Source organism: Hirundo rustica, chromosome 13, assembly GCF_015227805.2.
Source record: "Hirundo rustica isolate bHirRus1 chromosome 13, bHirRus1.pri.v3, whole genome shotgun sequence".
Lineage (NCBI taxonomy): Eukaryota > Metazoa > Chordata > Aves > Passeriformes > Hirundinidae > Hirundo > Hirundo rustica.
In genome coordinates this window covers 2625979-2650479 of record NC_053462.1, presented here as the reverse complement: position 1 = coordinate 2650479, position 24501 = coordinate 2625979, and the positions used below count along the sequence as shown (strand labels likewise).

At 46.0% G+C, this 24501-nt stretch overlaps 1 protein-coding gene across 1 annotated transcript in view; it reads left to right on the top strand.

Moving 5' to 3' along the window:
- The window catches only part of ARIH1 (ariadne RBR E3 ubiquitin protein ligase 1), a 50098-nt gene that overhangs the window by 20592 nt on the left and 5005 nt on the right, over nt 1–24501 (top strand). The window contains exons 2-11 of the mRNA XM_040077244.2: nt 1130–1197; nt 6886–7030; nt 10904–10996; nt 11343–11398; nt 14321–14387; nt 15088–15194; nt 15663–15705; nt 16756–16827; nt 23471–23601; nt 23701–23758. Coding sequence (XP_039933178.1) covers nt 1130–1197; nt 6886–7030; nt 10904–10996; nt 11343–11398; nt 14321–14387; nt 15088–15194; nt 15663–15705; nt 16756–16827; nt 23471–23601; nt 23701–23758 — 840 coding nt within the window. The remainder of the gene's footprint in view (nt 1–1129; nt 1198–6885; nt 7031–10903; nt 10997–11342; nt 11399–14320; nt 14388–15087; nt 15195–15662; nt 15706–16755; nt 16828–23470; nt 23602–23700; nt 23759–24501) is intronic.

The window sequence follows — 24501 nt, the reverse complement described above, 5'->3', positions numbered from 1 at the left end:
GGAAGAGGCTGTCCTGCCTTCCCCTTGTACTAATGCAGCTGTTTGTGTGGTCAGGCAGTCAAGTACATTGGAGAACCGATTCCATGAAAAAAACCAACAACCTATAAGAAAAGAGAAGATCAGTTTCTAAACCATTGTTTGCAGCATAAAATGGTTGCAGTGGTCTGGACTGGTGAGGGCAGGACGTGCAGGGATGGGGTGGGATTGGCTTTTGGCAGCATCAGGTTGTGGCTGTAGCTCCAGGGCTCAGGAAATCGCATTGCTGGTTTATGTCCTACTTTTCAACAGCTTCAGAGCGTCCATTGAACGTTGGCCCTGAGGCAAACTTCCATTTTGGTGTCAAATGGCAAAGTACACACAGCCGCTCTCAGGGCCCGGCTCTTGTCTCCTTTCCTTGTAAATGGTCCTAAAACTGAGCCCAGAGAGTGGATTTAGGGAGCTAAAACCTGGATCTGGGGTGTAACACAAGCTGTATGGTCTGTGCGTTTCTCATATAATCAAACTCTTGGCTGATGATTCAGATATAGTTGGAATAAAAAATTGCTCACAAGTGAAAATAATGTCTTCTTATGTTCCACCTTGTTTTTGACCTTTCTAGGTTGTATATCTTTCCTTTGCTGTCCATGAGTTTTTTCTGGATTTCATGATGTTTCAGGAACTTCTAGGGTCTTCCAAGGACTTTGTCATCTTACATTGGCAGCCAGTTGTGTTCTGGGACAGTTTTCGGCCCAAGTGTTTTCATGGTCAGGGCTGGTTTATTCTTGCTCTACAAGTAATGTGGAGATTGTGGCAAAAATGGGTATGATGGGTGGAAGTCACCCCTTCCTGAATTTTACAGGCATCCTGGAATTGCATTGTGTGGGCATGCTGGATGTGGAGATGTTGGCACTGATAGGTGTAATTAATCTGGTCCTTAAATCTTTAACCAAATTCCCATTTTATACAGATTTATAGAGTTGCGTTGTTTCTTTTCCTTTTAAATTTGCCTGTCTGTCAAGTCCAGGTGTTTCCCAGTAAACATATATTGTCTGAACAGATGATGTTATCAGACACCTTGATTTTCTCTTTGCCTATTCAAAGCTCTGGCTTGGTTACTCAATTATTGATTGTTTTTCTCTTCTTTCTCCAGAATCCAGCGACTATCACACGAATACTGCTTAGCCATTTCAACTGGGATAAGGAGAAGCTGATGGAGAGGTAAGCAGCCACCTTAGCATGCAAACACCTTGTGTCCCAGAGCTGGGAAAAAAGTTTGTTCCTGGATTAATTGAGGCTGGATGAATGCACAGTGTGTGGCAGGAGAATCTTTTGTGAAAGCTCTAAATGTTCCCCATTTCCCAGCAGCTAAGTGTGATTTGTGACTCCTTGTTTTAATATTATTGGTGCCTGGTTAGACTTAGAAGTTCTGGAAGTTAAGTTGCTCGTTGGAAAGAGGGCTTTCCAGTTTGAACATGTACAGGCTTTGGAGAGGCTTTGGAAAAAAGCAAGCAGGAACAGGTTCTTGTTATCTAGCAACTGTTTTGGATTTGGGTTTAGCTGCTCTTGCCTGTCACGCTGGCATGTGTATTCCTGACATGTTTATTTGCTGCTCTGGCCAAGGCTAAATTGTTCCTGACCGATAATGCTCCTGCTTTGTCTTGGTCTCCACAGCTCCAGGTTTTCCTCAGTGTGTGTAAATAATGGCTTGAATTTTGCCTCTCCCTCCCCCTCAGAGCAGAGTATTTCATGGTTATTTCCCATCTTTGATTCCCAGCTCTTGGAATTTTGTCTGGTAAAGGTTGGTTTTGTTCACAGTTTGTTGTTACACAGTGGAGACCAAATCCAGCTGCATTTGGTTCATTCCAATGCCAGTGTTGGTGTTGAAGAGAGTTGAGGGAGCTGGAGAATTTAATTTACTTTAGAAACTGGGGGGAGAATTAATCTGGACCAAAAGGAGCAGTAAAAGCTGTACAGGGACTTGCTGGCTGTGGTGTCTGCTGGTCTTACCTGGTGTGAGGTGACCAGTGGGTGAGTGTGGAGGGCATGGTAGGTTCATTAGTTTGACTTTTCTCTTAATTATCATTTCCTTTGCGTGATGATCAGGGTATGGGAGGATGAGATGTGCTTGGTAAACCAGGAGCAGTTGTTGGTGCTCCTTTGAATTGATAAATGTCCTTTCACTGAGCCCCTGTAGTTTGGTACTGTCACCGAGGGAAAGAGGAGCCAAGGTTGTCACACCTTGTTGTTAGTAATTACTTTGGAGTATAAATATTTCTGCTATGCTTGGCTAATGGATTTAGGACATATTTAACCCCCTTTGTGTAGTATTTTTTTGGTTAGTGATGGTGCTCAGGTATCCCTTATGTTTTGTTTAATCTAGATTTTTTTTTTTTTTCTGAAGTGATTATATTTTTTTACAGCTTCCTAGTCCTTATTTTCCTAAGATTGACCTCTTTTAGTAAATGTTGGAACTCTGAAAGCTTTGTGTTACAAATATGTCTGCTATTTAACTCTGACTACAGCTGTTAAGAATTCTGATTTAATTCCTGCTCCGCAGCATGTCTGTTCACTTGGTATTTGAGTTTCTTGGGCTGGCTCTCTTGGTCAGGGTAAGGTTCACTCTCCTTGGCTGTGAGATACCTCTACACGAGTGCACTGAAAAGCCATCCCTTGGTACAGTAGGTTCTGTCCCTTGTCATTGCAAGCTTGTTTAGGGCTGCCATCAATTTAAAAATAAAAATTGGGCTTGGTTTTGTTTTTGTGTTTTGTTTGTTTGGTTTTTTTCCCCTCTAGGGAGGTGCCAGCCACGTCAATATGAGTTATTATTGTTAAGGCTTTTGCAGTTTAAGTGCACCTTATCTTTACAAATCCACAGGTAAACATACTCATTAAAATACTTAACTCAGCAGGATTACCCCTGTGACTAACACAATACATGACTTGCTTAGGCAGACCTGTTGCACACTGGTCCCAGTTTTGGTACTTATTGATGTCCTGTTGTATTAGAAAAACACCAAAACATCTCGAGTGCCTGGTGCTGCCTTCTGTCATTTCTGCACCAAAAAACTTCCATGAAATCTTCTGGAGTGCTCAGCTGTGTTAAAGCAGGTGTAGGAAGCTGGGGAGAAGGCTGAGAGCAGTCTCTTCTTTGGTTTTGGTCATTGCTGTGGTGATAGGTGAGGGTTAAGGGGGGAGGAAAAAACCCCCAAAATACACATTTTGCTTGAAAGTTCCTGTTGTTTGATGGTGTGTATTTGCAGTTCCTAATCAGTGCCTGTTTTCCCTTAGCTCATGGTGAGTCAGCACCACCTCCCAGCAGCCTTATCAGACCTGGCCTGGAGGAAAGCACTTGAACCAAGTGGCTTCTCTTTTTTTGATAAGTGGGGTGGTCTGAACTTGTGACGTGAAAATTTCTCTGTTTTCCCACTTTTTTTTAGCCTTGCTATGCCTGTTTTTAACAAGCAAGTTGTTACTGTTGTGCCAGCTTTGTCATGGAGTAAATTACACAGTGGTGGTCGGAGGGCAGATGTCCTACAGATATTTATTCCACTTACAGTGAAATAATAACAACCACAGCTGAAAAACTGCCCTGTCCCACTGGTGAAACACTAATTTGTGTGCAAAGGCAAATTTGGGGGTTTGGGGTGGATTTGTTTGCAGGAGGGAAGTGGTGAGTGGAGGAAATATTCGTTCAGCCTTTGATATGCTGCATGTGTTTAAGAGAATAAAAATGTCAAATATTGTTTTCTTGGGTCTTGCAAGCTTGATTCCTAGGGACAGGAGAGCACCAGGTGCAGAATGACCACATCACCTCAGAAACAAGTGAAGAAAGTGCTTTAGCTTGAACCTTATTTTGATTACCTTCCAATTTTACTGTGCCTGATGGTGTCCTCTCCTGATGGGAGTTTGGGGAGGAACCTCTGTGTGATGAAGAGGTTAAAATGCAGCTCTCCTGCTTTACGTGCCTTCCTCTGGTCATTTTGTTAAGAGAAAAGTGTCTCAGCATGTCCCCAAGGCCTGATTTAATCCCTGGAGGCACAGCCAGAGATGGAGCAGTCTCTTGTAGCTGCTTATCTTGGTGGCCACACGTCCCTCTGATCGGAGGTGGGATGTCAGGAATGCCCAGATTGCTGCTTCTCCACAACCTGGCTGCCTGCTTTCCTTGGGAAAAAAAAGAAATACTTTACACTCTTCAGCAGAGGCTGAACAGGTGAAAAATGGTGCATGGCAGGAATTTTGATGTGGAGATATCTTTTACTGTGAGTATATTGATGCACTGACACTCACAAATGCTCTTCCATGGAAGTAAATATCCCAAAGTGTGTACTAGAAACAATTTTTTTTTCAGTGAAAAGGCTTTTTATCTTTGATACTCCCATGGGTAGGATTTGATTATGTCTGGAAAATGGCGATTAGGCAGTTACAAACAGCAGGAGAGGATTTTGAGGAGATAAAGGGGCTGACAGCTTGATCCCTCTGCCAAAAAGACTTGGTATTGTTATAGGTTTGGTCTTGGTAAGTAGAAACACTTGAAAATAATGGACAGACACTGGTTTGTCCATTCATTTTAAAATAGCAGAAAACCCCCCAACTTTGTGATGAAGCAAATGAACTTTGAAGAATTAATAGAGGAAATTCTCGTGTGCCAGAAGTGCTGGAATTACTCAATATCTGCGCTGTGAAGGGAAAGAAGGGCAGAGGATTTAAAGGGCTGTTAAAGTTGCTGTGCTCCTCCCTAGGATGAAAATAAAAATGGAGGTACCAAGAACCAACCCCTTAATAGAGAGTATTTGGGGAAAAATCAGAATTCTTGGAGTTGAGAAGGAAGTGAGGAGGGATGCTGACACGGAGGAGATCTGGAGAAATGCAGCCGTATTTGACAATGCATTAGGTGAGATTTACAGGAGAAATCTAAGTGAGATCAGGGTCAGATCAGGGTCAGACTGGGATTGCATGTGGCTTAGCTTCCTTGGACTCAAGGGGATCAATGGAAATGGAAATTAGTGGTGGAGAAGGTTCGCTGGCCAGGAAGGGTGGTCAATGTGACGTGGAGCTCACCTGCTGTGCGAGGGAAGGGTGCTAGAGCTGCTGCCTGGGAATCCTTTGACCAAAGGGAGATCTGCCTACGTGGATGGTCTGTGCTGATGCTGGAACAAGTGGGAAAAAGAGATGGTAATTGCAATTAGGTGTTGTTCCAAACCACTGAAGGAACTGCAAGACTGAGCCCTTGGCATGTTTGTGTAAGGAGTGGTGGGGCACTTAGAGAGCTCTTGGACTTTGGAGTATCCATTGGAAATGTGTGTTTTTAGGGAGATACACATTTTCCCTTGCGTTTTCTGGAGTTCTTATGAGAATGAGTCTGAGAGACATACATAAAAATAAAAGTGGAAATTACTTATTCAGAAAGAAAATGCATGAAAAGGAAACAGCATGGAGAAGCAGGAATACTATCCATAGGTATTTAAAGGGGATAGGTAATTCCAGGTAATAAAAAAGGGAAGTTCCTGACATGGATATTCACCCTTAAAACCAGCCCACCACTAGAAAAATCTCTGGTATTTTCATAAGCATTTAGCTGGTCATGAGCTTCAGGGTTTAAGTTGCATCATAGCATTTGTATACAAAGCTACTTTCCTTGCAAACTTCACAGCCAGCTGTGTGTCTGCTCTCCTCAGAGCATGTCCTGTGCTGCTCCTGCTGCCTCTGAGAGCAGTTGGAAGGCTGGAAAACTTCTGTGGACTTAATGTTTATCCATGATTCTTAATAAACAAATACTGCCTATAATGGGACTGCACTGAATTCACTCGCTGAAGTTTTCTAAATATATAATTTAATATATTTAGATTTAAATATAACATGCAAATCTCTAAAAATAATCCTCTAAGCAAACAAAAGAACTTGGTTGAGTAAAATCCTGAGCTAACATTGAAGAACAGTGGCAAAGCCTCGTGGATGCTGTGAGGCAGCTTCCTTCCGGATTCAGTGTCTTGGAATTGAGGATCTAAAATACATGAACTGCATTGACAAACATATGAAACAGCAGGAAAATTGATATTTTTTCAATTATAAATCAAGCCTTGTTGGTTGGTAGAGCTGTAAGGGAGTGGGGTAATGACTTACTGGGTTTGGCTGGGGGATGTGTGCAGGTGATGGGGCTGGTTAATTGTCTGGTTTAATTAGTTCTTTGCAGCTGCTGCAGGCTGGAGAAAGTGTGTGAAGGATTCTGGGAGGAGGCTGAGCTTTCTGATCATGATTCTCTCCAGTTTGGACCTCCTCTCCAAGAAAGAGCTTTTTATAAGCCTTTAAAGCAAACCAGTATTGTTTTCTTTAAGGGAATAGGAAATAGAAAGGAAGTGATTTTTTTTCTCCCCCCAAGCAATTTTGTATACTCCTTTCCAATAGGTACTTAATCTTTGGAAGCTGGAACTCTGTTTTTCCGGAGGTTAAATTACCTGAGGTTGATTGAAAAGATGCTCAAATGGCTAATGATCAGAATATTAGGAAAAATGGAAGGCTTCAGTTGAAAAGAATTGAGCTTGAAGGCATCAAACCTGTGCTTTAGGAAGTTCCAGTGCCTGGACTGTGAACTCAGGTGTTCTTGCTCTAATTCCCTGTCCTGGAATTCTAATGCAAAGCAATCACTGGGGAGAATCATGAATTACTTGAAATGCAGCTGAGGGATTGAAGGTGCCTGAATTTCAGGAGTGTGTAATTCAAGTGAGAGTCTCTGAAATGATGTAGTTGTCTAATATCCACCTCTGTGTTGTGTTAGAGAAGAGTTTGTTGGAAGTAGTGGGTGTATGAGTTTTGAAATATAAAAAGCACCTTTGTACACTTAACTGCTACCTAGGACGGAACCATGATTTAGAAGGTGGTTACATTTTCATTCTGTCCCGTGTTGTGCAGGTACTTCGATGGCAACTTGGAGAAGCTCTTTGCAGAGTGTCACGTAATTAATCCAAGTAAAAAGTCGCGAACGCGCCAGATGAACACCAGGTCATCAGCCCAGGACATGTCCTGTCAGATCTGCTATCTGAACTACCCAAACTCGGTGAGTACCCTGTGGCCTTGGTGCTACCTGACCAGCAACTCCCCAAACTTCCAACCTGAAACTTCCCATTTTCCTCCTGAACACCTCTGAGGGTGCTGGGATATGCCATGATAAAAATAAAGGATGTGCAAAATGAAAAATCTATGAAAAGTACGATGGGCTTTTTTTAAGGGATTTACTGAAGTAGAAAGGCAAGGTAGGAAGCAGCTTTTAAAAGCAGTAAGTAATGCTAAAAAATAGTCAAACTAGGAAGTCTAGAATAAAAGCAGTAGAAGTAGAATGTGGATATCTTTGGATCTTTATCATGTTTGGACAATACCCTCTTGGTCAGTGCTTGCTGGGGCTCTACATCAGTGTTCTGGGTGATGGTGCTACTTTTTTGTGTGACTGTTGGCCAAACTGAAGAGTTCCCACACACTGCAAAGAGGTCCAGGCTCTGCTGGGGCTCCCAGGGGCCGGACATACTGTTGGGAGGTTTGGGAGAAAAGGAGGTGAGTGGAAAAGCTCAGACAGGAGAGTTCATCAAAAGGCAAACTGCTGATAGTAAGGAATTCTTCCTTTATTGGAACCTCCTTTTTGTGGGGGAGCTGCACCTCCAGAGCACCCTAAAACATGTCCTGGGCCTTTCCAGGCAAAGCTGCCCTGACATAAGGCTTTGCTCTTGCTCTGGGTGTGTTTTCAACAAGGAACCGCGATGAGCTTTGGGGTTCAGGAGTAGCCTGGGGTGAAGCTCCCTGCTTGTGGCCTCCCCTTGCTCTGGATCTTCTTCCCTGGAGTGGACAGTGCTGAGCAAAGCCCAGCTTTAGCCTCCCATTCTCAGCATTAAGGTCTCTGTTGCTCTTGAGCCAGGAACCACAAGGCTTCATGTGTCTTCTCTTCAGCCTTGTGTGCCTCAACATCCTTCCTGAAGAACAGCTGGAAAGGCAAATTCCTGCTTTGTACGTTGAGGTGCTTTGAAAAGGAGGGGCAATCTATTCTAATCCATTGTTCTCTCCATTTGAAGGTAGTTGCTGTGCTGGGTAAGGGTTCAGCTCACAAGTGACAGGCCTGTCCTCTGCTGGGGGTACTGTGCTACCTGGGAAGCAGAATCAGAGAATCATGGAGCAGACTCACAAGGATCATGAGTCCAGCTCCTGGCCCTGCACAGGACAGCCCCCCAAAATCACACCCCTGCATTGTCTAGAGTTTTGAAACTGGAAAGAACAGCACAAACCACACTGACACTTGATTTTGTAGCTCAAATAGCAGTGGCCCAGTTGTTAGAAGAGCAGATTTTTAGCTGGAGCAGAGGGATGTTGGAGGTGAGCAGGGATGTCACTGTTGCTGGTGGTAAAAGACATCAGAGGGGACTCTGTTTCTTTGCCCTACAAAAAAGCTGGAGCCTATAGGAAAACTAGTATTTGTTATTTCTTCTGTAAAAGGTCTAGAATAGTGTAGTGTCTGTGTCTCAGGTGATTGAAATCTGTTTTGAAGCTGTTGTCGTCAATGTGAATTGTGAATTCTAGGATTATTTCCGTGTTCAATGCCCAACCTAAAATCTCAGCTTTGAAATTCCTCAGCTAATTATTTTTCCATGTGAAAGCTGTGGAATTTTTGCTCTGAGAGCCCCTTTCAGCCTATGGAAAGCTGAGAGTTTGGAGGTGTTAAGGAGTTTTGCAGTGTACAGTTGTTGCAGGAATGGTAGTCTTGAAATTCCCTCTCTCCCATCTACTAAGTCTCTGTAGCTCTTCAGTCACCTCCAAAAAACTGTGGTTTGAGGTTTTTGGGAAGCACCTGCTAAACAAGGCATTTGAAGCTCTCACCCTGCAAGTTTGAGGACTTCAGGCAGATGTTTCACCTGCTCTGTGTCCCTGGCAAGCACCATCAGGTCCCAGCAGTTATTTTGGGTGACACCTTTATTGGTAAGACGGGAACTGGGAGGGTTTGTGGCTTTGCCTTCCTCCTCTCTTGCTCCTCACCCTCAGGAGAGTGGGCTGGGGGTGTTTTTGGGAACATCCTGCTTTGTCCAGACTGCAGATGCTGGGCACAGGTGTGGTGACAGCAGAGCTGTCCCCTGGGCTAATGAGCTGCCTAAGGAGTTACTGCTCCCCCCATCCTTGGTGGTTTTATGTTGGCCTTTTTACTCGCTCCCTTGACATCTGCTGTCAGCTGAGCCAAAAATAATTGGGAACTCCCTCAAAGTAAAGAAAAGAGCTGAGAGATTCTCTGCATTCCTTGCAGCCTGGGAGGAAGCCTGGTGGTGGCTGCCTTTCTGTGGGCATTTAGCAAAGCATTTCCCTGCCTGAAATAACCAAAACAGGTCTTACATGAGGATGTGTTCCGTGCTGGTTCCTCGTGTGTGCCTGCTGCAGGAATATTTGGGCTCAGTGAGGGATGATTCCCTTGTCTGTGCTTGCTTCCCATGGCATGTGGAGAAGCCAGAATTCACCGAAAAGCCAGTTCTGTCTTTGGGATGGTTTCTTGCCGTGGCATCCCAAAATTTACAGATGTTAGTGTTTTCACTCTTAACTCTGCATCTCCAGGAGATGTCACTTGGCCACACCAGCATCTGTGAGCGTCAGATACCTTGTCAGCTGGCTCATTAAGGGCTCAGAAATTGGAAGGTGTCTTTTTCCACTCTTGCAGCCAGTGTACCTGGCACCACATAGGTGTCAGCCTCCCCTCTGATCTCTGTTGGTTTTTTGGGGTGAATGTCTCTATTTTTACCTGGAACCAAGTCAGGTGCTCAGGTCGGTTTCTCCCGTGTTGGTGCTCACAGACTGCAGCCTGTGCTGGTGGCAGGAATGTGAAGCAGTGCAATCACAGCCTGCCAGCCCCTGGGAAAGGAGTGCTGGCAGGCACCTTCCCTGGGCAATGCCAGGGCATCCAGAGATGGCACAACACAGCTGCCACACCCTGGGATGGACAGAACATAGCTGTCGTGTCTGAGAAGGGGGTTTGGGAAGAACATTTGCCTCAAATGGATTCTCCTTTCCTCAGTCATCACCACCCTGCTGTTGTTTTGGGCTGTTCCACAGAGGATTCCTTGTTCTTTCTCTGTGGAGTTTCATAGTTTGATAGTATCTGAATTCTGGTTTTATCTCACTAGCTGAGAAGGTGGTTTGAAAAGCTGAGCCAGCAAGTATTACCTCTGTAGTGGTACAAATGAAGTGTTTTAAATACAGTTTTCCTTGGTACTGACTGTGAGTATAAAATAACTTGAAGCTGACCAGAGAAAAGTACTTAATTCCAGTCTTTCCTCAGCAGGGTTTGCTTCTCCACCCGTTGTGTAACCACTGAATCCCAGATGATATCTTGACAGCTCTGTGCAGATGATGCAGACAAGGATGGAGTTGTCCCTGTTGCTATCTGTGACAGCAGATCATTATTGAATTTTATTTAGCAATTTACACCTGCCAATTAGAATCTTGAGTGTCCTCATCTGATGAGCATCTGGGTTTCAGGGGGAACTTACCTGAGGAGGTCTGGGACTTTTGGGCAGCACCCACATGTGCCAAGGGGAAAAAAACCAGAAGGAATGAATGACCTGTTTGTTGTTTGACTGATTTCCAAAGTGAAATGGGAGAGAGCCATGTTGTGCTCCAAATACACTCCTAAAACAAGGATAAATGTAAATGGGCAGGATGGAAACATGGGCCACACCTTTCCTAGCTGCTGGGGTTGGGGATTAAAGTCTGGCTTTGGAAGGGTGACTAAGGCTGCCTTGGCAATGTTCTGTAGGGGTGGTGATGCAAAATGAATAGCGATGTCTCAAGTTTGGTGTGGGGAATGAGGGATGGGATGGGTGACCTGCACAGCGCCAAGAAGGGTGAAATTATGGAGTGGTTCCACGTGATAAAATGAGGCCACATCCTGTGTTCTTTGTCTTTGCAGTACTTTACTGGCTTAGAGTGTGGACACAAGTTCTGTATGCAGTGCTGGAGTGAATATTTAACTACCAAAATAATGGAGGAAGGCATGGGACAGGTAAAACCTCAGCTCACCTCATGGCTTATTTCTGCCATTTCTGTGTATTGGAGAGACAGGGGAGAGCCTTTCTGCTAAAGTTTAAAAAAACCCAAAAGAACAACAGAGAAAACCCAAAGGTTTGGGGCCTGCAGGCTCTGCTAAGGGGAGTCTGGAGGGAATTCTGTGGGGCTGGTGCAGGTATCTGGGCTGGGGAAGGATGAATCAGTAGCACGCCTGGGATGTGGTGGGAGAGGCAGGGCACTCCTTTGGCTATGGATTGTGGTGAAGTCTGTTGCCTTGGAATTCCTTGTGATGCAAAACAGGATAACCACTGTTCCTCCTATGACCTTTTTGTGTTTTTCAGACCATTTCATGCCCTGCCCATGGCTGTGATATCTTAGTGGATGACAATACAGTTATGTAAGTAATGCTCTTGGCTTTGCTCTCTTTCCATTGTGTTACTCAGGTGCTATTCAAATTTATTCAAATGCTTATAAGAAACTGCACAGAGGCTTGCAGGCAGCAGAGGAGCCTGTCTTGAACTGTCTGTTTTGATACCAGAATGTCTCTTAACTTCTGTTGAGGTGTGAAAACCCCATGTGACAGCACTGGGAGGAAAGACTCCCCGACCAGTTTGGTCAGTGTGACAGCAGCGTTTCCAAACGCTGTTTTACTGCTTTGTGCATTTTGTTTCTTTTGGTTTACGTAGGGATTTAGGACTTCTACCCAGGTCAGCCCATTGGTTCCCCAAGCCCTCTAGCTGTGGTTGATAGTTGAGTCAGAGGACAGGAGTCCTAAGGGCTGATGCAGGATGTGTTTTTTGCCCTCTGATAGGAGGCGGTTGACCCTCAAACACAAGATTTGATTAAGCTGGTGTGTCAGCCTGTGTCCTCAGAGTTATTAAGTTGTCCAGCTGTAGAATGACTGGTAGTTCATGGTGGAGCAGTGAACTCCATGAGCTTCTCTTTTGTACTGGGGGAGGTTGTTGCATGAGCAATATCCTTCATAATTCTGAACTTTGTTCAAGTTCGTTTTAATTCTTCTTGCTAAAAGGCATCTCAGTAGATGCTTATTCTGTTGCCTTATTTTTTTTTCCTTCCTGAAGCCTGACTCATTCATTGATATTAATTTGGTGGTTTTTATTATCAGTTGCTTTCAGAGTAACGATTTTCCCAGTTTTGGCTCTTGGTTACTCATGGAGTGTAGGCTGGATGGAAGTGGAAGTAGCTGAAATGCTTTCCTGCCCTGTCGAGGGGTGGTTTGTAGAGTCCAGTGGGTGGAAGCTGAGCTGAAGTTGGCATATCTTGAGTAACTTGACTGAGATTTTTATTTACCAGCCATTGAACTTCAACTTGTGGAGTCAAAATGCTCTCAGCAGGACTTTTTTTGAGTGTTTTCTTGATTGCAACAGTTGGAATGAGCTGTTGGAACAGTGCGTGTGAAATTGAGCAGCTGGAAGCATTGGAGGCTGCAGTGGCAGCAGCAGCAAGGAGAGGATGGAAGAAGAGGAGGCCAGGGCTGTGGGGTTCCACCTGGCTGGAGAGGGCAGGGATGGGGCCTGGGACAGGGCAGTGGCAGCTGGGTGCTACACCAAACATTTGTCTGAGTAAAACCAGAAACTCTTTCTGGAGGTGAAAATCCGCCTTTCCCCTAGCTTACCTGGATTTCTGTGGGGGAGGAAAGCGCATTTTTTGAAAAACCTCTTTCCTTTGAAAACCCAGACGGACAACCATGTGTCGGGCAGTGTTAGGGTATGTCAGTATATATGGCAGAAATGTAAATGATCTCGACTGGACCCTGCACCCACTTCTGTGTTCTTAATTATTACTTTTTAGGTTCTTTCTTGTTTACAGAGTCTCCAGCTCTCAGTTTCTAAGCGATACAAACACAAAATTAATATGATTTATGGCTCTGGGCATGGGTTTCATCTCTTAATTTGTCTGGTTTCATTTATGATTTGCCAAAAGACAATAATATTTAAAGGAAAATTCTTGAAGATCTTGACCTGGTGATATTGATTGGGGCGATCAAAGCATGTTGATAAGCAAAAAACCAGTGGATTATGTGCTATGGTTAGTCATGGCATGACTAATAATTTAAATTCCAGTACCTGATATATTATTATAATAAAAGACATTTTCAAGGTGATATTTAGTATTTCTTGAAGCCCAGGTGTGGGGTAAAAAACCCAGATTTATAATTCATACTAAAATCAAATTGTTTTCTCATTCTTCACTAAGTTTGACTCCAGAATTGCAGGAGAGATGCTTTGTCAGCTGATTTGTTTTATTTTAGCCCTGGGAATTGAGCTGCCACGTGCTGTGATTTATGTAATAACCAGCATGTGCTTGGGTGAGGAGCTCCCCAGCTGCCCCTGGATGGGATTTGTGCACATCCCATGGGCACACACTGCTCCTCAGGGGGCGTTGTCAGGATAACATGCAGGAGTACACTTAGTTTTGGCTGCAGCTGGAAAGGAAAATCCATTAATTCCAATATTTACCCATGGAATGGCCTGTATAAAGCTGAATTCCACCATAGGGTTTAAACCAGGAATGCCACAAAGGGTGTGTTAGTGCAGCTTTATATTTAGATATATTGGGAAGACACTTCAGTCATAGCTAAAAGACATTTTTAGAAGTGCTCAGCAATCCATAATTAAGTTATTTTGGATGCATTTAGGCTGGGCAGTCTGCAAATGGCAGGATGGTGTGCCCAGGAGAAAAGTGATCACCGTGCTTGTCAAGGGGTCCCATCAGTCAGTTTTCTTCTGCTCTCCCTGTTCCAAGCAGACTGGAATTAAAGTCCGTGTTGTGTACACCCCTAGTGATGTTGAATTCAAATCAACTTTGTTTTTATGGCAAATAGATTAAAAACCCATTAATTTTCAAGCTGAAGCTGTAGCATTCCACTGAAACCCAGCTAACATGAGGCTTCCCAAAGTTAATAGCCACACAATGGTTGTTCTGGAGCTTTTTAAGGAGATTTGCCACAAAATGTGCATGTTTTATGTAAATGAACTGATTAAATTACTTGCTTTGTTTCTTGGGCTCTTCAGGAAAGTGTTTTTAAATAAAAATCCTCTCACCGGGAGGTTCAATAATTTTGAACTGCATGAGCTTTCTGTTTCTGAAGCAAATATATTTTTATATATTTATATATTGAATAGAGTTAATGTAGTTTTTGTAATAATAAATGATCTAACAGATAGAGAACAGGTAAGTACAAGAAATACCTTCAAGCCTAGAAGGATGAATCAAACCTATTTCTCTTAACTTACTGGCAGTGTATGGAAAAAACAAGATTTCTGCTACAATTTTTCTGTTTCTTCCTTTCCCACAGGCGTCTGATCACAGATTCCAAGGTTAAATTAAAGTACCAGCATTTAATAACCAATAGTTTTGTAGAGGTGAGTTTTTATTTGAATTTTTCCATGGCTTGTAGGTCGTTTTTGTCTCACACCTGTACCCAGCCAGAGGCTGGAGGCTTGTTTAGAACTGCATAGGAGGTTTTTTGCATAGTCTCTAGTCAAGTGTGAATGCAGGGGTGGTTTTATGGTTTTTTGCCTTATAGGGGTAGTTGTAGGAAAACACTAAAAAAACTTTAGGATGAAAGACCTAAAGAGAATGTAAGAGCTGTTGCTTAATATCTGGGCTCTGAGAAGCAGAATTACGTAGTTGTACCAGTTACATAATAGTTATATAATATTTATTACTCTTGAATGTTACCTGAGATACTTCACATTGGAAACCAGGAAATGCTCTAAACAAGAACGTGCCTTAAACGTTTTGCCAGCTGAAGTAAAACTGCAAAAGCGCTTTAGCAAAATACTGATAGTTAATTTGGAGGCTCTAAAACTTGGAGAAAGGTGCTTTGCAAGATGTTTGCACTGTCCCAGTTTCCCAGTTGTGTGGGCTCAGCTGTCCTGTAGAGCCCAGGGCTGAAGTTGTTGCTGGATCAAGCTTCGAGTCCTCGCCAGAAGTGATGGGTGCAGCGGCTTTGGTTTTCATTTCTTAGCTGTTTGCAGCCACGGCAAAGGGAGGCAGGGCAGGAGCTGTCCGTGAGCACGTCCTTCCTGTGTGATGTGGGATCTGTGCTTTGTTTGGCAGTGTAATCGACTGTTAAAGTGGTGTCCTGCCCCCGACTGCCACCACGTCGTCAAAGTCCAGTACCCGGATGCTAAACCCGTGCGCTGCAAATGTGGCCGTCAGTTCTGGTAAGAGGCATCGGGGAGGGGATGCTGGTACTGCTTTGTCCTCACTGCCCTGGCAGTGTGTTAGTGCGTGTTCGGGGCGTCCTTTGGCTTGGGAGGGACCTTAAAAGTGATGGAGTTCCACCCCCTGCCATGAGCAGGGACGCCTTCCACCATCCCAGGCTGCTCCAAGCCCTGCCCAGCTTGGCCTTGGGCACTGCCAGGGATGCGGTGACTTCTCTAGAGACCAGTTTCAGTGTCTCACAACTCTCACAGTAAAGAATTTCTCCCTAATAGTCCCATCCAACTGTCCTCTGGCAGTGGGAAGCCATTCCCCCTTGAAGTGGCCCTTGAGGGATTTCAGGATTGAAGGGGGGTGTTTTGAGTTTCCTTAGGGCTGGCTTTGAGCAACCCAGAAAAAAACTTACTCTGTTCAATTACAAGTACAATCATCTGCCCTGTTTGCTTATTTTCCTTTTCTTTCCCTCACAGCTTTAACTGCGGTGAAAACTGGCATGATCCTGTTAAATGCAAGGTGAGCACGTCAAGGTTCTTGTCCAAATCTCTGCTTTGAAAAAGTTTAAAATAAATTCATATGCAAGACTTAGCAATGAAGCCCAAATTTTTGTGGCTGTCCATAGAATCATAGATGATGCTGAGCTGAGAGGGACCCCCAGGGATCATGGAGCCCAGTTGTTGTTCCCACCAGGGAGCAGAGCAGCTCACCTGTTTAAATCACAGGGTGAGAACCAGCAGTAAAATCCTCTTGGGTGCCTTTACTGGCTGCCTCACAGTTGGACCTTGTGAGGGCACAGTGCCTCATCCAGGTGGGAAGTGTCTGGAAGAGGAGGTTGTCAGACCCGTGACCCCCTGCAGAGGGTGAAGGTGCTTTTTGGACAAGGAGCTTTCCTGTACCAGTTGTTCCTGTAGGTGTTTGGCGCTTTGTCAGGCGTTAGCTGTTGTATTGGAGGAACTAACTTGGTTTGGAAGGGACCTTAAAAGATTACCTTAAAGATTATCACAGCCTGCCATGGGTCAGGATACTTTCCACTAGCCCAGATTGCTCCAAACCCCATCCTTGAACACTTCCAGGGACGGGGCAGCCACAGCTGCTCTGGGCACCCTGTGCCAGGGCCTCCCCACCCTCACAGGGAACAATTCCTTCCCAATATCCCATCTAAACCTGCCCTTCCTTGTGTCCTGTCCCTCCAAGCCCTTGTAAACAGTTTCTCTCAGTCTTCCTTGTAGGTTCTTTTCAGGTACTGGAACACCATAATTAGTCACCCCAAAGCCAAAATGTCCTTGTTTTTTAAGAGTCCAACACGAAGTTATGTTGATCGAGCTTAAAAGCTGCCAACTTGTTGCAGGAGTGTTTGTGCTGGGTGCTTGTGCTTGCTGGATCAGGATGGAGCTGCAGGAACTGTCTGCCACTAAATGAATGGCTGTTTGCACAGTTTTCCAGCACCAACACTCCCCTGTTCCCATGTGGCTGGGTGCACCTTTCCTTATGTGAGCAGGTGTCTTAGGAACATTTGCGGTTCCTCCAGTTAGATTTAACACTCTTCTTCCATCATTTTTCTGACAGTGGTTAAAGAAATGGATTAAGAAGTGTGATGATGACAGTGAAACCTCCAATTGGATTGCAGCCAACACAAAGGTGAGAGGTTTTCTCGTATTTTATAGAGATTTTATACAGATTTGTCAGGTGAAAAGGACATTAATTCCTTGCGCTAGGATTGTTTTTTCTGTTCCATGTTAAGAGCAAGCCTTAAAATCCACAGTACATTGAAGTGCTCTTGTTTGAAGAGCAAACAGCTGTTAATGCCTGGAGTCAGGTGAGTTTCTTCAAGTTCAGTGAAGGGAAGTGCTTGGAAGAAACAGTTAATTGGAGACCCAAAGGAAGCTCGAGATGTAAATCTTTGGGCTCCTGTCTGGCACCGGTGGCTTCCCTAAGCAAATCCACGGCCCATTCCTTGTGTGGAATGTGTTACCACCACCCGCGGCTCAGTTTGGCTGGGATCGTTTACATCTGCCTTCAGATCCCTGGGACTGGCCTCTGGAGGAGCCTTCGTTTCCACTGGGCAGCATTCCAGCTGGAGACTGGCAGCACAGCTGTCTGGGATTTCATTATGTAAAGGTCTTCCTTCTGCTTAGCCCAACTTTGCCTGAAACTTTAGCATCTGATCATTTGGAGACAAATTAAAACCAAGGTTGTCACGGTGGCAGGGACACAAAAGCAGCAGATCCCATGGTGGGTGAGGAGCAGGCCTGGGGCTCCCAGCTGGAGGAGGAAGGTGGGGAGGGGGTGAGGAAATGGCCGCTTTGTTTTCTTAGCTCTGTTGTGTAACTGGTTAATGGCATTGTTTGCAGCAGCCTCGCTGCTTTCCGGGGCTGGCTGCCTGGTTTTCATCGAGCTGGAATGTTGTGTTATGGTGGCAGAGAAGCCCCTGCTGTGCAGCTCGGATGGGGCTGGAGTGGGGCTGTGTGGGCCCTGCTCGGAGCTCACGGTGTCACCAAAGGGAGTTTGGCTTTGTCTCAGTGTGTTCCTTGGGGACTGAACCAGGTTTGTTGGGAGTTTGTTGGGTCTTCAGGGACTGCTCCTATTAAACCCAAGGAGGAGCAGCCAATGGATTGGAAAAGGCAGAGTGTAAGCACTGCTAGCCTCGGGTCTCGTATTTGGAGCACTGGAAAAGCCCCAGCCCTGTTTTGCCTGTTAAAGCCCTCAGGAGGCTGATCTTGGGGGTTCCCCATCTTGTCCCTGCCCCTGCCTTGGGCATAAGAAGATTTTTGGGGATGGGGAGCACCTGGCACCAGCCCTGGTGCTTCTTTACTGGTGGCTCTAGTCTGGTGTGAGCAGCAGAGCTGTCCTTGGACATCACTGCTTCCTCTAATACTGTTCCAGACATTTCTACATGGGGAAACATAGGAGCCCAGGCTGCAACAGGGAGAAAAATTGCCATCAGGGTAGTTACTCCAGACATTTGAGCTAGCCAACAGTCCTGGAGCCTTATGGCATCCATGTCCATTGAATTAGCTGAAGGACAATATGGCATTCTTCTCTCTGAGCTGATGCTGGATTCAATTGAGGGAAAAGTTGGCAGGAAGAGTGACCCACCCTCACGCTGATCCCTGCCTTGGGGAAGGTGGGAAGCGCCAGCTTTGGCCGCTGGGATGTGTTGGCAGGAAGAGTGACCCACCCTCATGCTGATCCCTGCCTTGGGGAAGGTGGGAAGCGCCAGCTTTGGCCGCTGGGATGTGTTGGCAGGAAGAGTGACCCACCCTCACGCTGATCCCTGCCTTGGGGAAGGTGGGAATCGCCAGCTTTGGCCGCTGGGATGTGTTGGCAGGAAGAGTGACCCACCCTCACGCTGATCCCTGCCTTGGGGAAGGTGGGAATCGCCAGCTTTGGCCGCTGGGATGTTTGCCCTGGGAGCTTTGCAGCCTCCCGAGAGCCAGGTCAGCCTGGGACCGTGGGGCTGCAGCCTGCTCCCTGCTGATCCCTGAGCAGAGGCACAAGTGCTGGCTGGGTGTGGGGCTGGAGTGATAGTCTGGGATGGGAATTGTGCGCTTGGAGCATGGATCCATCCCTCCCTTCTCTCTGTACTGCTCCCAGCAGGAAAGCAGGGCAGCCGTGTTTGGTGAGGCACAGCTCGTGCATGCGCTGTTGGCTTCCCAGCCTAAATTCTGTGTTGAATTTCATTTTGAAGAACCTAGAAAGGAATCAGGTACGATCAGATGCAGAAATCCCCATTATCAGTGGGAACAGCTCTCCAAGGAATTCAGTTGTGACTCCGAGCTCCGTTGCTGTTCCTGGCTTTTGGAAAGCGCTTTCTGGAGCCATCCAGGCGTGAGTCCTGTCCCATGTGGGCTCCTCTCAGGGAAGGAGACTTCTTGTCGTACCGAGATGAAGGTGTAAAAGAGAAATACCAATCCTCTGGAATGTGGGCTTGAAATCTGGATAATCCTTTGCAACGGGAGAATGTGAGATACATTTGTTCCGGCTTGTCCTGGGAGATGGAGCTGGAAAGGAAAATCAGGCAATTGTGTGAGAGAATAGAAGAGCGAAACACGGCTGAATTGGGTTCTGTTCCCAAACTGCAATGATGTGATGCATTTTTTGATGAATTATGTAGAGTGGTCTGAATGAAAAACGAGGAGATTGGCGTAGTGAGTTCTGTGGTTTCTGATATGATTTTTTTATTCTTTTGCATTCATTTACTTGCACTTAGGAGACCTAAATTCCTTCTACTTCTACAAAAGATACAGCCCTTGCAGCAGTGTGCTGGAGTAGATGGCTTTTTTCTTAAAATAAGCTACTTTCACATGAGTTCAGTTTAACTAGATTAATTTAAAGTTGAGATAAGGCCATACAAGTTCTTTACCAAGCCTGTAATTTTCAGACTTCTTGAGGAATGGGGTTGAAGAGTCCAAGGATTTGCACATTTCTTCCTTTTTCAGTTTGTTTGATGAACTTGGTTCTTCAGTAGCTCCTCTCTTAAGTTAAACTAGGCAGGTTTTGGGAATTTGGGAATAAAGAAACCACAGAGATCCTTTACTTTTGTTAAGTCGACATTGAAAGGAGCAAAAAATAGAGAAAACTTGGATTTGTGCATTTATTTTGGGCTCTTAAGGTGTATCAAGACTATCTGAAAGTGTTCTAAAGAGAGGAGGGGAAACCTGTTGGGAACCTGAGTGTCGGTGATGTTAATCTCTGCCCCTTGGAATACCAAAGGGAAAAGAACAAAGCCGGTAATGGTGCCGGCCTTCACACAAGGCACTGCTTTTTGTTGTGGAACTTAAAATGGTGTTAATGAAAGTTGTTCATCTGATACTAGAAAACCTTTGCTTCTTTGTCTCCTGGCACATCCCCATCCTTCCCTTCCAGGCCAGACAGAGCTTGAAGGGCTGATGCGTAAACCAGGCACGTTTTCTTCTCCAAATAAACCACTGACTGTTTTTCTCCCCTGAACTCGATAAAATGGCATGAGCCCACATCTCTCCCTTTTCAGGTCACTTCTTAATGGCTGGGCAAGCGCTCCCTCTGTGCTTTCTGGAGATCCTGCATTTGTCCCAGTGCGTGGAAATTCTGGCAGGACACGGAATCCTCCTGGGCACCAGCACCAAACCGTGCTCCTCCATCTCCCACCACACCAGAGCCGTGATCTGTGTTTTTCTAACGGTGCCCAAGTGCCGTCTCCCTTTCTCAGATGAACTGGTGTTTAAAATCTGTTTTAAAACAAGTTGTGCTCTGTGACTCTAGGTGTTAGAACGGTGTACTGTTTTGTGCTGGCCGTAATTAAGCTTTCGGGTTTTGTTGGAAATCGCTAAGAACTCCCTGTGGTTTTTGAGGATTCTTTTTAGAGGATGGGCTAAGGGTGAAGGCGTTGCTGTGAATGTGGCTGTAGGAGGCTGATGTACACCAGTTCCTCTGGGAGTTCTGGAAAGGACTAATCTCTTTCACTTGCCCTGAAATAAGAAACCTGTTTCTGTTCGCTTCCTGTTCATAAAAGAGCAGCGGAGGTTTATGGTGCTTTATGTATGCATGGACTTTTACAGCAAAATCAGGAGTGTTCTCCTTTGCCAGGTTTGCCCAGGCTTTTGTTTCCAAGCCCAGTACGGAATTGTTTGGAGTGGAACAATGTTAATGAGGTCACTTCTGTGTTGTGCTGTGGCTGATAATGTGCACAATAATCTGCAGGTTTAGAAACCTGGTTCGCTGCCTGTTGGGTTGTTGCATAGCTGTAACTCTCAGGGAGATCTTCCTTCCCTATCCTCCTTAATCTAGAAATCTCTCCCACTTTTTGTGTTGGTGACTTGAGTAGTTACTACTTCTTTTCCTGATGGTGTCCAGTATTTCTTTAGTATGTGCTTTTCATGGCTTTAATTTTTAATAATCTCCAACTTGACACTTTTACAGAGCTTTAGGGATTTGCACATATACTGCGTCACCTCTTCCTTGTGCTGTGCTAGACGGGAGCAGAGAGGCTTGGAAAGGATGGCATTCCCTGTGAAAAAAGGGCTGTAGTGAGATTGTAGAATCATGGCATGGTTTGGGTTGGAAGGACCTTAAATCAGGCACCTTCCACTGTCTCAGGCTGCTCCAAGCCCCATCCAGCCTGGCCTTGGGCACTGCCGGGATCCAGGGGCAGCCACAGCTGCTCTGGGCACCCTGTGCCAGGGCCTGCCCACCCTCCCAGGGAACAATTCCTTCCCAATATCCCATCTAACCCTGCCTCTGGCAGTGGGAAGCCATTCCCCCTTGTCCAGAGTCCCTCTCCAGGCTGTCCTGGAGCTCCTTCAGGCACTGGAGGGGTTTTTTTTGTCCTCGTTTGCATTCCAGAGCTCAAAACCCTGAGCACTGTGGACACACTGGAAAGCTTGGTCGCACCTCAAAGACAGGAGGGCAGAATTTCCACACTGGGGGTGAGATGGCCCCACACCCCTGTGCTGTGGCACCTCTCCAGCTTGGCAGATCACCTGGGAGCTGTTGTCCCTCTCTTGCAGCTGTAGGATTGTGCTCAGCAGGAGGGATCACCGCAGCTGTGTGGATCAGCTGCGCCTCCCACGAGCGATGTCGGCACCTGACGCGAGGAGATGTGTCTGGAAGATCTGCACAGCTCCACAACCTGCTCTGAAAAACCACTCTGCCTGCGTGCCCCGGGGCCATCATGGTGTGACAGGGACAGAGCCCCTGTCTGTTCTTAGGGCCACCCTGGCCGATGAGCAGACTGAGCAGGGATCCGCACAGTTGGGCAGGACACTGCTGGCATAAACCCGAATTTGAGTCTTGGTGGTGCAGGATTGGAAGAGGGAGGAGTGCTGCCTGGAAAAGGGAAACAGATGCTGCCCTGAGTGCTCTGCTCGAAGGAGGAACCATTTTTGACTCTGAAGCTCGCAGAACTGCACTGACTCACTGGGAACAAGCTTCCCTGGCTGAGTATCCATCCTGTGGACAGTCCTAGGGAACATCTTGGTGTTGTGCCCTTGAAGGGACCAGTACAGGAGCTACTGTGCTTCACTTACCCTGTAGAACAATTGCTGAGTCTGAAAGACAAATACAGGTGACTGGAAAGAAGGCAGATCTGGAAAATGCCTCTTTTGTGCTTGGTTGCTGCTTGATCCCGTTGGTTTGATGTGCAAATTCTCCTGTCCGTGACAGTACAAACTGGCAAACTCAAATAAAATGCAGTAATAGGTGGGACACTCAGAGTGGGTGTACAAGAACCTGTTGGATTGTGTCCTGTATACAAGTAGCAGTTATGGAGATTGTACATGTTGGTTTCTTCCTTTACTGAGAGTTTATCTGATTGCCAGAGTAGGAGCTGCTTGCTTTGGTTAGCGGAGACATGCTCCAGACTGGGGAGGGGATTTCACCTGCTTCTGACCCAGAGGCTGCAGCTGATCTCACAGGTGTGTGTATCACTGGTTTGGATATGTTTGTTACTGTATTATATATAGAAACTGGCTCTTGCAGAAACTTCCTGAAGGCTGGTGTGGTTGTGGGATGAGCTGGATGAGGACCTGATTCAGCCTGCAATGATTTTGGTTTTATTTATGCAGTTTTTTTCTCTGGCCCTGCTGCTTTGTTGATTTGTTAATTTCTAAGCTCATGGAGACCACTATATTGGTGTTATATTCCCCAGATATTTCCCTGTGCAGAGCTGCCCTTTGAGATGCTCCTATTTGTCAAAAGCCTTACTCCTGAAAGGGAAAACCCCATGTGAGCTTTTATGGAAAAGTCTTCAGTGAGGTGTCACATGAAGGGAAAAAAGGGACCTGATGGGAAACATGGAAACACCTCAGGAAGAGAAGTGTCTTTTTAGCTGACAGCAGCTTCTTTGAAGCACACTAGAGTCTTGCTGCATGTTTTCAGCTGCTTTCTGGATGGCATGTTCCAGCTGCAGGTGTCTCGGATTGGTAACAGCGTGATTCCGGCTTGGTCTCAGTCCCGGAGTGGACCAGACACTTGGTGGTGAGGAAAGCCACATGCTTCCCAGGCTCCTAGAGACCACCCCTCTGCTGGGATTTTGGGGAAGGTCATGAAGTGACTCGCCCAGTGTCCCTCTGTGAGAGCAGCATAGATAAAATATGTTACTCCTTAAGTTTTTTCTGTCTAACTGCTCCGGGTTTGGAAGTATTTTAAGGCCATTGAAGAGGATCCCGATGTCCAAAGGGAAGAATTAAATCATGTATTTCACTTGACGTGCTCTGTCTGACTGCCGTGGGAACCCTTCCAAGTTCCCCAGGCTGTTGGGGTTCCGTGCTTGCCCTGCTAACGGTGCTCTCTGTCCTGCGGACAGGAATGCCCGAAATGCCACGTCACCATCGAGAAGGACGGGGGCTGCAACCACATGGTCTGTCGGAACCAGAACTGCAAGGCGGAGTTCTGCTGGGTGTGTCTGGGCCCCTGGGAGCCCCACGGATCTGCCTGGTGAGTTCGGGAGCGTGCCTTGCTGGAAGGGCGAGGAGGTGGCGGCGCAAACGGCACGGATTTGGACTGAAATCTGTGGAATCGGTGTCCCTGTTACAGGTACAACTGTAATCGCTACAATGAGGATGATGCAAAGGCAGCAAGGGATGCACAGGAGGTGAGTCCATAACCTTTGGTGATGAGGGACATCACCCGCCCTGTGGTGTGCTTTCTGTAAACCTGCACACCTGCTCTGACGGAATTCACGGATTCGGGCACAAATCCAAAGGACAGTTAAGTCTTTTGACTTTTAAGATAGGGATGGCTTTGCCTGGTATGTGCTACCTTTGTACATCTGCAGCACACAAGTTGAACCGTGCCCATGGTGTTATTTTTTTACAGCTGGTCTGTCGGTGTGAAGAAAATAAGATTAATGACTGTGTATTGAGTCATCTCGGTTCTCTTGCACTATTTAGCACACGGTGCCTTTCCCCTGCTCTATTATCAACCTGAGATTGCCCTCTTAGCACAAGCACAGTAATTAGAATTCCTTATTAGCAAAAGAAACCCCAACAAAACATCATCTTCTCATTTTTGTCATGACACTGGAAGCATTTGAGTGCTGTACCTCGAGTGGAGCGGCTGAGATACAAAAGTGATGAGGCTTTGAGCATGTGATTGAAATTGCTTCTAAGGTTGGGAGTGAGGATGTCAGAGCTGTGCTGGGAAGTGCCCGGGGCGCTCCCCAGGGTTAGCGGGGCCGCGCGGAGCCGTCTGCCCCATGTGACGGGAGAGGAGCCTCCTTTGGAAAGGAAGCTCCTTCTCTGCATCAGGAAGAGCCTCATGAAGGGTTTACTCCTCTTGCAGCCATTACTTTGTTTTAACTATTTGTTTTCTTTCTCCCTAATGGGAATTAACACA